This window comes from Diabrotica undecimpunctata, chromosome 5, assembly GCF_040954645.1.
Source record: "Diabrotica undecimpunctata isolate CICGRU chromosome 5, icDiaUnde3, whole genome shotgun sequence".
Taxonomy (NCBI): Eukaryota; Metazoa; Arthropoda; class Insecta; order Coleoptera; family Chrysomelidae; genus Diabrotica; species Diabrotica undecimpunctata.
Window position 1 is genome coordinate 130,814,200 of NC_092807.1, and position 15,607 is coordinate 130,829,806.

At 33.0% G+C, this 15,607-nt stretch overlaps 1 protein-coding gene across 1 annotated transcript in view; it reads right to left on the bottom strand.

Annotated features, from left to right (window-relative positions):
- LOC140441799 (uncharacterized) overlaps window positions 1-15,607 on the bottom strand; it is a 591,049-nt gene that overhangs the window by 23,083 nt on the left and 552,359 nt on the right. The window contains exon 6 of the mRNA XM_072532720.1: window positions 12,125-12,241. Coding sequence (XP_072388821.1) covers window positions 12,125-12,241 — 117 coding nt within the window. The remainder of the gene's footprint in view (window positions 1-12,124; window positions 12,242-15,607) is intronic.

Below are 15,607 nucleotides of genomic sequence, written 5' to 3' on the forward strand. Positions count from 1 at the left end.
AAAGCAACTTTATCTTGATTTGACGTAAACTACCTACTAATTTAACATAATAAAAATTGGAAAACGTGAGTTACCACAAAAAACCAATAATAGTAAATGTAAAACGTTCCAAAACAATTTACTTTGATTCACCAACATTTTGTGTGGTATGTTTCACCAATTTTAATTTTTGTTTCATGCGTGAGTAATTTAATGGTTTAGAAACTGTGGCTGCTTAAAAAAATGTTTACTTTAGTATAATCATAGTTTTATAAATAATTATTAGGACTTGCGATGGTGTTAAAAATGTTACAATAGTTTAACATCAAATGTCCAGACTTAAACCTGTGGGATTTTTTAAGTCGTAAATAATTGGGGACAATAATACTCAATTCAATTAAATTGTGGTGACCTCATAATTTGAAGTTATTTCAGAAATGTTTTTCTCATTTTTTTCGGTTGTAGTATCGTTTACTAACTGATTGCTTGAAAGAAAGTTATTGTTTCTACAAGCGTTTAAAAAAGAAGGGCCCATTAACAAGAGCTCAAGGTTTTATCCAATAATTTCAAATTGTCTAATGTTGTTATTGTTAGTTTATTGCAATGAGCATAAATTCTGTTGTTACAGCAATAAATGTGGCAACTTTATAAGATGACGCAGGCAGCGCGAAACTAGGAGAAACATTGACGTAAGTCTCTCGAGTGTGCATCGGGTATGGCGGCGGTATGAAGAGATTGATCTGCTTACTCGAAGGCCTAGTTCAGGACAAGGTAGAACTACAAAAGCTGTTAATAGTCGCATTCTAGTTTCTAGTTTTTGGAGAAAACGATGTAATCGAAATGACGCTGCTGGTTTATCTTCTCGAACTAGAGCTGCTGGCCCGCTGTAAACATAGGACTGGCAGATTGAATTTTGCATGAGAACACTTGGTTTGAATAAAAGCACATTAGCGTCGTGCATTGTGTTTCGATGAATCGAAATTCTGTCATACGTGTCTTCCCGAAGAGGTAATGGAAGCATTAAGAAAATTAAACAATAGAAAATCATCAGTAGAAGACACCAGCGAACGAACTTCCTATAAGAACTAGCTACCTAAAGTAAGGAGGACCAGATCTCACCAAACAACTATTAAAATTAATCCAAAAAATAATAGAACAAAACAAAGTTCCTCAACAATGGAGACCAAGCATCCTAATACCTCTTCTCAAAAAGGGAGACATATCGGACCGAAAAATTACAAACGAACACAACACTAAAATTAACAACCAAAGTGATAATAAATAAACCGGATGAAATTATAACACTAGCAGCAGAACAACAAGGTTTAATGTTGGTAAGATCATGCGCAGACGGTATATTTATAATGAGGCTAGTGCAAGAGAAATCATTAGAATACAACACACCAGCATATCTGTTTCGTGGACCTTAAAAAGGCATTTGATCGAGTCAAATTAAAGGAAATTATCCACTCATTGTAAGCAAGAGCAATACTTCTAGGAATAATTAAAACGATCGAAAATATCTACCAAAACAACACAATAAAAATAAAAGTAGAATAAGAACTAACTGACCCTATTGAGGCTGGCAATAAGATAAGACAGAGATTCTCTGAGGCCTCTATTGTTCAACCTATTATGAATGAAATAACAAAAAAAGTAAGAATTAAAAAAGGATACCAAATGAGCAACACCTTTCTCTCAAAGTGAAGATGATTCACAAAGTATGCTTCTTCTTCTTCTTCTTCATCTAGCCATTCACGTCCACATCTGAACATAAGCCTCTTCAAGTCTTCCTTTCCATTGTTTTTTATTGTACGCTACTTGTAGCCAATTTTTCCCGGCAGTCCTTTTCAGATCATCTGTCCATCTCATAGGAGGTCTGCCTCTGGGTCTTTTGTGTTGGTATGGTCTCCAGGTACAAAGTATGCTACACCAGTTTAATATAACTGCCAAAAAATTTTAATTTCCCCAAAAAAGACAAAATGCATGGTTATAACAGCAAATTTACTAAGATGTAAATTGGAGCTGGAAGCCAGATAATAGAACAAGTGATGCAGGTTAAATATCTAGGCATCACATTATCTAGCTACTGAAAGCTCTAAACAGAAGTGGAAGATCAAGTGAATAGAGCAAATAGAACCATAGGTTGCCTTAATGAAACCATATGGAGAAATACAAATAACGGAAAAGAAATGAAACTAATGACATACGCTGTTAGAAACAGCAGAGATGAAAACACAGAGAAAAATTGATGGTAAAGCACTATGGGACAGAGCTAGAAGTACAGATATACGACGTAGGTGCAAAGTGGGAAACATCAAAGGACTGGGTAAGAAACAGAAGAGTAGAATGGATCGTTCATGTAAGCCAAATAACAACATATAGATTAATAAAGACGGCAACGACGGTTCCCCAATAGGAATACAATCAGTAGGAAGACCAAGAAAACGATGAAACGACAACTTACTGGAGGCACATTGAAAAACAGACAGAGCCTACATGCCTACATAACAAGAAGAAGTACTCAGTTTTACTTGTAAGATTATGGCAATGACCAGGTGAGAGAACCGCTCAACTAGGAGATATATCTTTTGATGCTCGCACGGAGTTTTATCGAAGTCCGTATCAGAATTGTAACGTTGACTGTGAATAGGTATCTAGCAGATATTCTAGAAGACCATGTTTCCCATCAATGGTTATACTTGAGATCAACACAAGATTTATGCATGATAATACACGGCCCACATTGCTCAGATAACTCCGGAGTTTCTTGATCAGGTTCAAATCACGCGATTTATTTGACCTGCTATCCAGATTTAAATCCCATTGAACAAATTTCGGATGAGATGGGAAGGCGTTTACGGACATATATGCCGTCCCTATGAAATCTAGAGAGCTTCACCACATATTGGTACAGGAACGGGACAATGTTCACTAATTGAACTAATCAAAAACATGCTTTGTCGTTCCCAAGCTGTTTCAAATGAGGAAATACTCGCTACTGAAGACCTTACTTCAGATTTTAAACACCAGAACCTTTTTTACTAGCACTATTAACAATCAGTAAACTGTTACAACCGAGAAAATCCCGAAAAAAATTACCTTTCTAAAGTAACTTAAAACTATGGGGCGATTTCAATTTTATGCTCGGCAGTGTAGATAATGCCATCGAGTGCTTTAGTCTTTCAACCTCAAATCCTTCTTATTGCCCAATTGACCTGGAAATATCTAAAATCGCTACAATACGCGTGTACAAAAATAAGCGATTTTCAGGTCACGCAAGTCAATCCTTCACAGGCTCTCCTAGAGTCACCTGCACTCTGGGACCGTCCTGCTGCTCCTTTCATCTACCTAAAAGACTCAGCGGCTGATTTCACTTCTACTACAAATTACTGTGTTTATTTAATTTTTTTATGTAAGAAATAGCTTGTCTTTTTAAGGCAAGCTACAACCGAACACATCAAGAGTCCATAGCCAAAATGGACTTCTACTTCTGCGTCGGTCGAAGACCTCTGCAGAGCGTATGGGAATACAAAGACGTTTCGACCCCTTGCTCTGACGAGACCGCAATAAATAGGTACATGCCACATTCTATGAACAAGTTAAAATTTTTACAAGAATTTGAAGGTCAAAACGAAACACATGAATTTATTTAATATTTCATGGTAATTAAGAGATATTAAATAATAATAGCTGCACATTTATTAGCTAATTCTTGTGCTAAAACAATTTTCAAAAAATAAATTCAATAAAAAGATAATCAAAATGAATCAGAACCACTTTATTTTATCTGATAAATGTATTTTAAGTTTCAAACCAAATTTTTTGAAAACTTATTAGAAAAAATTAATTTGTTCAAACCATGTAATGAAAATTTCTAATCAAGGATTTTCTCAATATTCCCAATATATAATATAATGTAGAAAGGGTAACTTTTCAGAATCACACAATAGAATTTTCATATTCAACAATTTGTGTAGTATATCAATATTAAGCCGATAATGCGATTATCGTGATCGTTCGTTTTAGAAACTTTCGCGAATAAAGTACTTTACGTCTAATCCATGTAAATAATACTCATCAGTTTCTTAACTTCTTGTGCGAAGAGAGTTCGACAACCTTTGTATCGCTTTTTGTGATTTAATTGAAAATGTTAGGTACCACGATTCATAAACAAACACTACAAGTAGATAGACATGTAAAAACACTATTAAAAACAAATTAACACTTTTTAAAATATAACCAAAAAATTTTTTAATAGGTAAATATATATTATTTTCATAAATCATAAGCTATACCTGTTTAGACAAAACTATAACATTTATCACGCATTTTTAAAATACACTTTAAAAAATGGAAAAAAATTAAAAAAACTTTAAAAATCTTGTGCAGTACTAGAGCAAAAGCCACGACCACAAAATTACGACAAAAGCATTGGTACCTTAAAAATGGTGAAAAGCCTAGTGCCAATAAAGCAATATCGAGATGGGCTTACCAACCGTATATAGAAAAACAAATTTTGGTTAGTGTTCGTTGAGTAAATGTAATATGCAACTTCCTGAGAGATAGAATAAATTAAACTCAGTCAAGTTAATTTTTTTTTTTTTTTCGAAATGTTACACAACGATACAATTTTTTTTAAATTAACTGTGTAGAAGCTCTACACATAGACAAATATAAAAACATAATATTGTGAACTACAAAACATATATTAATAATTCACCTTATTTGCCTGTTCCAATCATAAAATTATATTATACTCGAGTAGTCAGAAATGAAAATACTACCGAACCTATAAAAATCATCCGAACAAGCTGAATTTTGCTAAGAATGTCAATTTTGGGACACCAAAAAAGATGCAAAAAAGTAAGTTCTTCTTTTTAAGCAGAATCCGGGGGGTAAAAGTGGTTAATGCATACATCTTTTTTGGGTCCCAAAATTGACATTCTCAGCAAAATTCAGCTTGTTCGTATGATCAGAAGTTAACAAGTTAGAAATAAACAGTTATACATGACTTGTTTCACACCACTTTGACTTAGCTTCTCACAGTGTAGTGAAACATCTTATGTATGAGAAAATATTGAGAAAATACGTAATTACAGTGGAATTTTACAAAATATAATTTGAGTTTATTTTAAATACAAACAGGAACAGTTTACATACCTTAGTTAGTTCTGTCAAAGTAAAAATTTATTTTTATTTCGTGTGTCTATCTACCGTACTCAGCATGGTGTAAAATATATTATAATTGCTTATGTTTTCAATTGCACATAAAAGAACGGAATTCACAAATTATTATGTTTTCAGAAAACTATAAACTTTCAAATATTTAAAAATACTAACCAAAATCCATTTTTCTATAATCTGGACCCTTAATTTTATAGTATATAAAATACTCGTGTTCTTATTTAAGAAAATATATACAAAAGAAACCTCAAAAGATACAACTAAACTTAAAAACGATCAAATGTTTTTAAATTTAGTCAATATTGTTCAAAGCGATGTCGTCGTTTAGGAAATTTTTGAATAAATTATGCTACGGGGTAAAAAGCAATGCAAAAAGAACAGAAGCAATGATATTCTTCTGGTTATCTCTGACTCCTTCATTTTCCAGGACGTCTTATGAGTTCTGTAAAAACAATGTAGTTAAAAAAATGCAAACCACTACCCAATGTGTGTTATAGGTGAGATGTGTCTGGTGTAACTATATAACAGAATACTGCGTACACTAAATTCATTTGCTTCAATGTATAACATGTCCTCCTTAGGAAGGATGTATTTCAAATGTTTGCATTTTTCATCGCCTTTTAAATATTACATTTTTTACCATTGAGGTGAATTTACTATATCTCTTATATAAATTGTGTCAACGATGACAACACACCAAACACATACTATAAACCTAAAAATTATCTTTATGGCACTAATCTATTATTATAGTACAAGATCCCACTGCAGAATCACTACGTTCATAACGTACTTCATCAAGCTCACATTTTTATATACAGTTAAAATTAGGAGAATACTTTGATAATAAGTGACCGCAAATATTTTTAATTCAATTAATTTTTAAACAAAAATTTTATTTCGTTCATTTATTAAAAAAAATACGCTGCACATGACGTCTACGCATGCATTAAAGCTCATTTGTTTCTTAATATGATAATATAAGGTTACCTGAGAAAAAATGGTCACAAATTAAGGTTGTCAGCTGTTAAAATCGTGAGGATAAAGTAAAATAGAGTTAGCGCGCATCGACACTGGTTTGACAACTGATATTTTTTTATTGGTATCCCATTTTCCTTATTTAAAGTACGACTCAGCATGTTTAAATTTAACGATGTTTTTAGCGATGTTTTAAAGTTACCATATCAACATCAACAGTTTGAAATATTGATCTGCCCTGACAGGGGATACATACCTTGTTACGAAAATCTGAAAATCTAAATCTTTTAAATGAATGTAAAAAATACAGTTGGTATTGTTTGAAATGTGTATATTTCCGTTTTTTTTTAAATCAAAGAATATGATGTTCAAGGTTGTACTTCCATTAATGGCACTCAGAAGAAACATTCTTCTTATCGGTAATACTCTCTTCAACGGAACCAGTCACAGCTGCCGATTTCCATCGTACTTGTCATTGGATTTGATCTATTGTGATGCCACTGTTCGCAATAATTGTAGCGAACGTACGTCAAAACGCATGTCCCGTGTATTTCTCAGGATCCTACAAATTTAACGTGCAATTTGCAAGGGACATCGACTGCAATTCGATCTGTACTTACATTTTTGGGGCGAAATAATAAATAGGTACTACTTTACCAAAAGCACATAATTAATTTCATAGCTATCAGCGAGTGTAAAACGTCGAGCATTGCAGTTTTAGATGGTCGGATAGTAATAAGCAATACTCTTCCTTCTTCCTTGATGTCATGTAAGCGTAAATTGCACGATTCGCATCTTCTCCAAAGGCCAAAGATACCGCCTTCAAAAATAAATACGTAATGTCCGAGGCATCTGTGAAAAACTTCCCCAAATCATCTTCCTTAAATACATACGCCTTCTTGGCCACGCCATTGTTACTAATTGCCTTCATGTATGCATGCACTTTCAAAAATGATTTTAAATCGACCCCTTTGTCCTCCACTCAACTCCTTTTATCCTCAACATAATTTGTAATTTCGAATGGATAGCCCACATAGTCGACCGCTTGTAGTGTTCGGACAATTTCTGAAAGTAAACAAGCACAACTCGTTCATCTGTATCTGTTACCTTTTGCTCTGCCATCCATTTAATGAACTTGTCGTATTCTTTTTTATAAGCGTCTTTCGATTTTTGCGGTAATAACCGCGATTCTGCTTTACTATTTAAGTAATCAATGTTCATCAAAAATGAACTCATTTGTAAGCGATATACAACCAGTAATAACAATTAATTTTATGTGACAGATCGCTAATTAATTTTTGTTTTTCTAATTTCCATAACAACGAAAGGTATACTGATGTACGTCACAAATTCAATCATTTTACATTTAATCTTATTTCCATTATTTGTAGTACTAATACATGATTTCAAAGTTCATTTTATACCAATAAAAAAATAGCGTAAAATATTGGTGGATAACTGCTCTTTAAAATACTTGCTGTATTTAGAGAACTCCGGTTGCGTCGTGTTGCTCGAAAAATCGCGCGTGTTTTAAAGATCTGAATATCCACTTATACTTTTATATACTAATATATCTATCGACGCATGTTATAAAAACTCACACAACTGATAATTGAAACCAATAGCGTTGCGCGTTAGCTGTCTTTTACTTAATCAATGATACCTCGCGTTTTTAACAGCTGACAACCCTAATTCGCGACCATTTTGTCTCGGGCAATCTTATATTCATAATATGTAAAAAATTAGCTTTATTTAATATAAAAAAACATGCATATACGTACTAAGCAGCGTTTTATTTAAAAAATTAATGAACGAAATACAATTTTTGCTCAAAAATTAAATACTATTAAAACTATTGCGGCCACTTTTTGACTGGAAACCTATTATCAATGTATTCTAATTTTAAATGTATGTAAAAATGTGAATTTAGTTAGTGATCCTGCAGTAGGATCCTATGTTTACAAATGACATTCATTTCAAATAAGTTAATTATATGGTTCATTATCTTTGAAGAAGGGTCAAGACGAAACTGCCTAATTTAAATTTCACCAACTATTTGGAAAAGTGCTTAGTATCTATTTAAATATTTTACTTTTAATACTCTCACTATTTTATTGCAATATGATCTTGTTTACTTATTTTTCTTCTCTTAAATCAAAATCTCACTTTCAAAATTGGCATGGTCATATTTGTTGGCAAGTTCAGAGAACCACTTGTCGTTAATTATTTCGAAAGCACAAAAGCTTTTCAAATATCAAATCTCGGTGTAATTGTATCACGTCCGAAGATGACAGCTTTAAAACCTAATTTATTTAAGGTACGTTCCCTAACAGTTCTCAAGATCCACCCTATACGTTTTTTCAACGTAACAGGGTTTGTCGATATCGAGAGAACTGGGACAGATCAACACAAGACCTCGTGGTTCGCACATGTCTAGTTTAACGCGAAAGAATTCTTCCAGTGCGTCGCGTCGTGATTTTCCATCCATGATACCAAACATTACCAGTGGTAAGTGATCTCTTTGTACAGATGACGATTTATGAGTTATGCCAATTCTATATTTTATTTCAGATTACTATTCTAACTAATTAACCAGCTAATTTTTAGCTCTTTTAGGAGAATTTTGAAGATACCATGGACCGATCATATTACGAACGAAATGGTATTGCACAGAATGGGAAGAGACGGGGAACTTTTGACCACCATTAAAAGGCGAAAGACAGCATTTTTGGGGCACATACTTAGAAATGATAAGTACAAGTTGTTGCAGATTATGAAGGGTAAAATCGAATGAAAAAGGGGTCCTGGTAGACGACAAATATCCTGACTGAAAAACATTCGCGACTGGACCAGGTTAAAGACACAGACGCTCTTAAGAAAAGCAAAAGATAGAGACGAATTTGCAATGGTTATAGCCAACCTTCATTAGTGGCGATGGCACTAGAAGAAGAAGAAGAACCAGCTAATTTCACTATTAACCACCAACTTTTCATATATTTATTTGAATAGCTCTCCACAATGCAGTTAATACACTTACTAATCTTTACTTGCTCTCATCATGTTTTACTATTTCTATTCATTGTTTGTCCAGAATTTCCTCTTTATCTGTTTCCAGTAAGTGTCTAGATGATACCACCTTGGTCGTATGTCATTTTCACTAGTTTAATTCTCATCGTTATCGTATTCTTATTTTTACACTAGTTTTCTACGTAAATCTAGCTTGATTTTTTTCCGTCCAATATGCGATTTGGCAATAAGTTTTAACTATTTCGACCTTTGCATTATCAAAAATAAAATTTTCGGTTCTTCACAATTTTTAGTTTGTTAGTCTTATAATTCGTAACCCAAAATTAGTAAGGTCTACTTAATACATTTGGCCAGCATTTTTCTCCTTTTGTCATTATTGGGCTTCGGTAGCTCAGAGGTGACCGTATCCGACTTTGGCGATATATAAATTGAATTTCCACTACAAAACCAAAAACGTTACCGCTTCGAATACAATGATAAACAAAGAGGTGGTACCTATAACCACGAAGTCGAGTTCTCTATAATACACTTTCTCCAGGTCACGCCTATACGTGTACACTTAATGGTATACAAGATAGGTATATATAAAGGAGCTCTATTTTCAAAACTGAATAATGACAAATGTTTATTTTTATTGTCCTCCTAGAACTCTTATAAACTGTAGGAGTAAATGTCTATGTGCCATAACAGTTGATATATCCATAATTAAAGAAGTCTCCACAGCTACACAATTTAGTTAGAACATCAAACAAAAATATAAATAATAATAAATGCCCTTTCATCATTATTTGGTCTAACTTAAAGGATAGCTATAACCTATGGCTTCATTGTCAGAAAGTAATTTCTACCAGGAAGTAAGGATGATTTATATCATAACAGAATAACGTATACGATAAGAGAACAGAAGCGCGTATACGAGTTCTGCTCATATACGAGTGAAGCCAAATAAATAATATCTAAATTAAAAATAGACCTAAAAAACTCCTTGCTCTGAAAATGGATTTTTGGCACAGATAAGCAGGTCTATCCAGAATGAAGCAGGTAACAAATAAAAAACTAAGAAAAATCGCCAACCCAAGATAATGTTGGATTGGATGCCACCTGAGCGAAAAAAAAAAACGAGGAAGACCGAGAACAACATGACTTGATGCAGTCCAAAAGTCAATGTCAGAGAGAGATCTACGACCAGGGGGCTACGCCGATAGACGTGAATGGCTACTGGAAACATGAAAAATGGGTGATTCCTTTTGAATGGAAATTATGACGAATAAAGAACAGAACAACTAACAAAATTACCATTGATGTAAATGCCAACGTCAGCAGCTGAAAGCAAATAATCAGTAAATATGAAAATTAACATTGGTTTATTTGGCAATGGAGCGGATGCAAACATAATGGACACAATCAACAAAAAGTATGACAAAATGCTTTACGAGAACTATATGGGTATTGCATTACTGATTCCGCGTGAAAAATTATTCAGCCAAATTCTACCAATGTATGGAGAGAAACAGAAATACGATATTGAAGGAATATCAAGCTAGTTTCCCTAGTTAATAGAGCTATGTAGTATATAATTTTCGGATCACAGGAGTTCCAAACATGTTACTACTATATACATTACACCTGCGTTCTTTATTTATTGATATCAACATAGATTAGCAGACTAAATAAAGAATTTTTCTTAGGGTGTCTGTCCGTTCCGAACGTTGGCGATCATTCTGGCTATGATGACTTTGTTGGTTGTTATACGGAACAGATGTGTTGAGGTCTTTCTATACCATGCTCTCAAGTTAGTAAACCAGGATATTCTTCTTCGTCCTGAGCCTTTTTTCCTTAAATTTTACCTTGCAAAATGCATTGGAGTAGCTCATATCTGCCCTGATTTACCATTATATGTCCCAAGTAGTGCAGCTTACGGTCCTTCACGATGTTGATCAAATCCGCGGTTGTGTTCATCCTCCCTAGTACTGCTTCATTGGTGACTTTGTCTGTCCATGGTATCTTCGGGATCCTTCTTCAGGATAAAGAATACATATCCATATCTCAGGCAATGATATTATCAGAATTGACCTTGATCAGCATAAAAAAAAGAAATAATGGGAAATCAGTTTGAATTTGAATATGTATGTTTAAGTAAGAGTACCAAGGCAACGAGAATGGCTATAGATAGTTGTCGATCAGCTTTTCTTCTCCATGTTGATGCCAACAGATCCAAAAAACTAGAAGAAACATGGAGACAATGGTGCGAGAATCAATAAGTTAAAGTATTGGGAAGTTACGTTAGAAGAAAACAACTACGCAAAGAAGAAATACGTGCTAGATTGAACATAGATAATAAAAATAGCCTTTGTCATCATTTCATAATGGTCATCTACATTGTTCTGATATTGCAAAAAAATATCTATAACCAGGATAACTATTCCTTTGAACATAAAACGATTGTTTAAAGTGTGTCAAAGTCAGATTCAGTATATGATATTCCATTTTTTCCAAAGAATGTGCTATGACCAACTTTTCTTCTGAGGAAGGTGATGTTACAGTCAAACAACTTGTCAAGTAGGCGATATTCTGTCAAAAATTAATATTGTGTTTTTATTTTTTCACAATTGGACATATTTTTCATCAACTAACCGTGAATTCCATTTATAAATTTTAATGTTCTACAAATTTCATGGCACGTTACAGAAAAAAGGAATAATATTCTAGTGTACATTTTACATCTCCTTTTCGCATCCTTTAAAGAATACCGTTTACTTCAATATCAGTAGTAATAATTATCAAAAAATATTAGGTTTCCGTATTTAAATTGAAAAATTGACATTAGACATGTACAGATTGTTAAGCCTTTAGAAAACACGCACAAAATTATTTTAATCTCCTATATGTAATATTTAGTGTACACAGTATAAAATGAATAAAAAAGTGTCATGCAAAGCAAGCGGAATGGTACCAGTAATAGATCTGTGTCGGCGGTGCTAGGCTCGCGGGGCCTCTTCTTGCCTATCTCAAGAACGGCGCCAGCCGATGTGGGGGCCTGGGGGGCCAGCAATGGCGAAATGGTAGCGGGCTATTAGTAGAGCAGCGAATTTTTCAAGGCCAAGCACATCCGCACCAATGGGAAAAATAAAACAAACCAGCACTAAATTATTCTCTGTTTGGGTATTTATTTAAAAGTGGTTCATTACCAATAAAAATAGCTTGCTAAAACTGTAATAGACTCACAATATATAATAACCAAAACATTTAAAAGCTGAATGGCAAGGCATTAAGTCTTTGATACATAGGCTCCTAAGAGCCTCAGACCAAGCCAATACAGGCTTATTAAAATTTTAAGAGATTGTTTTGGTTATTTTATGTTGGACATAACTAAACAGCATGTTTCTTTATGAAAATATGTACAAACAATGCGTTTTATTTGTTTAAAAAAATCGGTTTCATTTAACGGAAATAAACTAAAGTTACACTAAATATAGAATTGTTTAATTATCTCATATATATTCTGAAGATGTATATGTATATAATCGAGGAGTAGCATGGCAACTACTCTAGTATTGACAAGACGTGTTACCTTTTCTACAGCATCTATGATATTACAGCAATAAAATATTAAATCAGCTTTATCAGCATATTTGTTAAACTATTCTCAACTGCGTCATAATCATAAATGATAATCCTATATTGCAGTAATCATAGAGCCACAAATAGATCGTAAGCAATACGAAAGCTTGTAGGATTTATTCAGAAAAACAGAAATGTATAGCAGTAATGTTTATGATTGTATACATTTATAGTCAACTGAGCCAATACCTTCTCCACGTAGGTATTGTGAATGAACAATATTAAGAAATACAAAATTGGGGAAGAAACTGTCAGATACGTCCATTGTAAATATGAGATGCTTAGTGACATGAAATACTCCGACAAAACAAGTATTAAATTAAAAAAGAACTTATAATGCAAAGAAGTAGATAGGTATACAGGTGGAAGACCACCTTTTAGAAGGGTTGGTGTAGACCCAGAAGATCCTGGAATGGAATGTAATCCAAGGCCAACGCATCATCTTCCATTTTAACAGTAAATTTTATATAAGGATCATAACTGTTAAATGTGAATAGTAATTCATCCACTCCATCTTTGGGTAATGCCAATATGATATCATTCAAATACTTTTTCATGAAAGGCACTTTGGAAGATAGGGTTGGTAGTACTATATCTAACAAATCATCCATACCATACGCGGCAATGATAGGACTTATTTTTACTCTCACTAGTGTTCTAAAAGTTTGTTTATATATTTTGTTATCAAAACTGAAATATGTATTCTCAAACAAAAAAGTAACCATATCAAAGAATTTGTCTTAAGTAATTTTACCATGTTTGGTAAATAATTATTTTTTTCTATAGATCTTAGACAAAAATTCCAGTGATCTCAAAATTGAAAGATAGACATTCTAAAGAATTAACAACAAAAATAATCTACAGTATCGCTTGTACATATTGCAATAAAAAATATATAGGACAAACTTCAAGATCCATAATAAATCGGATTACCTCCCATGAAAGTGACTGTAGAATACACCCAGAAATATGCACTCTTGCCACACATGTACCTGATAATAATCACACTATGGATTATAGTTCCTTTAAAATCTTGGTTGTTGAAAATAACTATAAAAAGAGAATCTTTCTATAGATGGCTCTCATAGCAGTGTGATAATTGTATTAACAGAAAATCAAATATTAAACATTTGAGTGGAATATATTCCTATTTACTAGCCTTGGACAAAAACAGAAGAACCAAAGTTAACAGGTTTGCCTAAGACCTGTCACTTAATTTTGATTACTGCTAAATATTAAATAAATAGTAAACTAGCTATTTAAAGAAAACAAAATTTTACATCGAGTAAATGTCTAACCTTACTTCAATTCATAAATCTGTCGAATAAACAAAAATTAAAAATTTTAAATTAGTTTAACATTATATATTTTATTTTAAATTGTGGACGTCAGATATATGTAATTTCTGTGCCTTAGTTTTAGTTCTTATTTGTCGTTATGTATAATTGCTCCAACTCAAACATCTTGACAAATATCCTCACTAATTCACCATAATGTAAAAGATACCTATTGACCATTATTGTAGCTTTAATGATACTTAAGAATACTGTAAAAGAGGCGAATACTTTTATTACTAGAATAGAATGGCGGACCTTTAGCATACGGACAATAGGGAACAAAACGAATGCATATACTAACGAATATGAAATCTAAATATGTTGTATAACGATGTACTTATAGTGTAACTCTAATTTATTATGAATTCATAAATGAAGTCCGATTGTAGCTGCATTTATATTTGATATTTTTGTTGACTAGGTATTATAAAACTGATTTTCAACAAGCATTTTTAGTCCAGTGTACTACGGTAAAAATATGGTATAACCTCTGATTTCTATCAACTCGCATCGAAGTTTGATAAAAATTTGGAATTAACCTCTATTTACCAGTAATTTCAAAATCTACCCTATGCAGAAGTGTGCTTTCACCTTGGGGGGTGGGATCTGGGGGTGGGATGGAACCTTTATATTGAAAGTAATCCAAATAATGCCCTATAGTTTTTTTTTTTTTTAATTAACATACTTTTATAGTACAGTCGTCAGAGTACCTCTGAAAATCATACGATCGAGCTAAATTTTGTTGAGAATGTCAATTTTGAAACCCTAAAAAAGATACGTTTACTACTCTTACCCCCCGAGCTTCCCCCTAAAACCCACCCGTAGAAGAAAACGAAAAATTTTGATTTACCAACAATCTGTACGCCATAGCAAAAAATGTTTTAAACAAGAAATGCAGCTGAGATAATTTTAAATATAAATGTTTGTTAGCACTTTTTGTGTAGAAGGAACCGTTCTCTCAGAAACAACGCTTAAAGCGACCGGCGATTTTGACTGTAAGTACGCGCGAAATCAATTTTTTAAATAAGATTTGTTTTCACTCGACGGCAAGATATCTTTTGATCAGAGTGATGTATGGACAAAAATCAAAATGCTTTTTAAAGGTGAAGAGTGCAGTTTTCGAAAGCAATTTTTGCATTTTGCCGCAAATGAAGTCTCTTTCTATAAAGCTGTTAAACAAACCGTTGCGTTATTTTTGCCATTTTTTACTATTCTCAGCAGATCAATAAAATTAATGATTTCCATTGACCGGTCGCTGTCTATTGTTAGATCTAATCTTTAAAACCTCCAACATGAAATTTTGATTTTGAGTTTTGGTAACAAATATGAGGCATTTTAAATATGACTAAAAAACGCCCAATTTAAACTTTTACGTTATAAATGATCTAACGTCACGAAAAATGCTTCCACGAAGACGGAATTGGGTGGAGTCTGTATGTGAAGTTGTCTAGTTCTAAGACACGTACTTTTTCAATCAA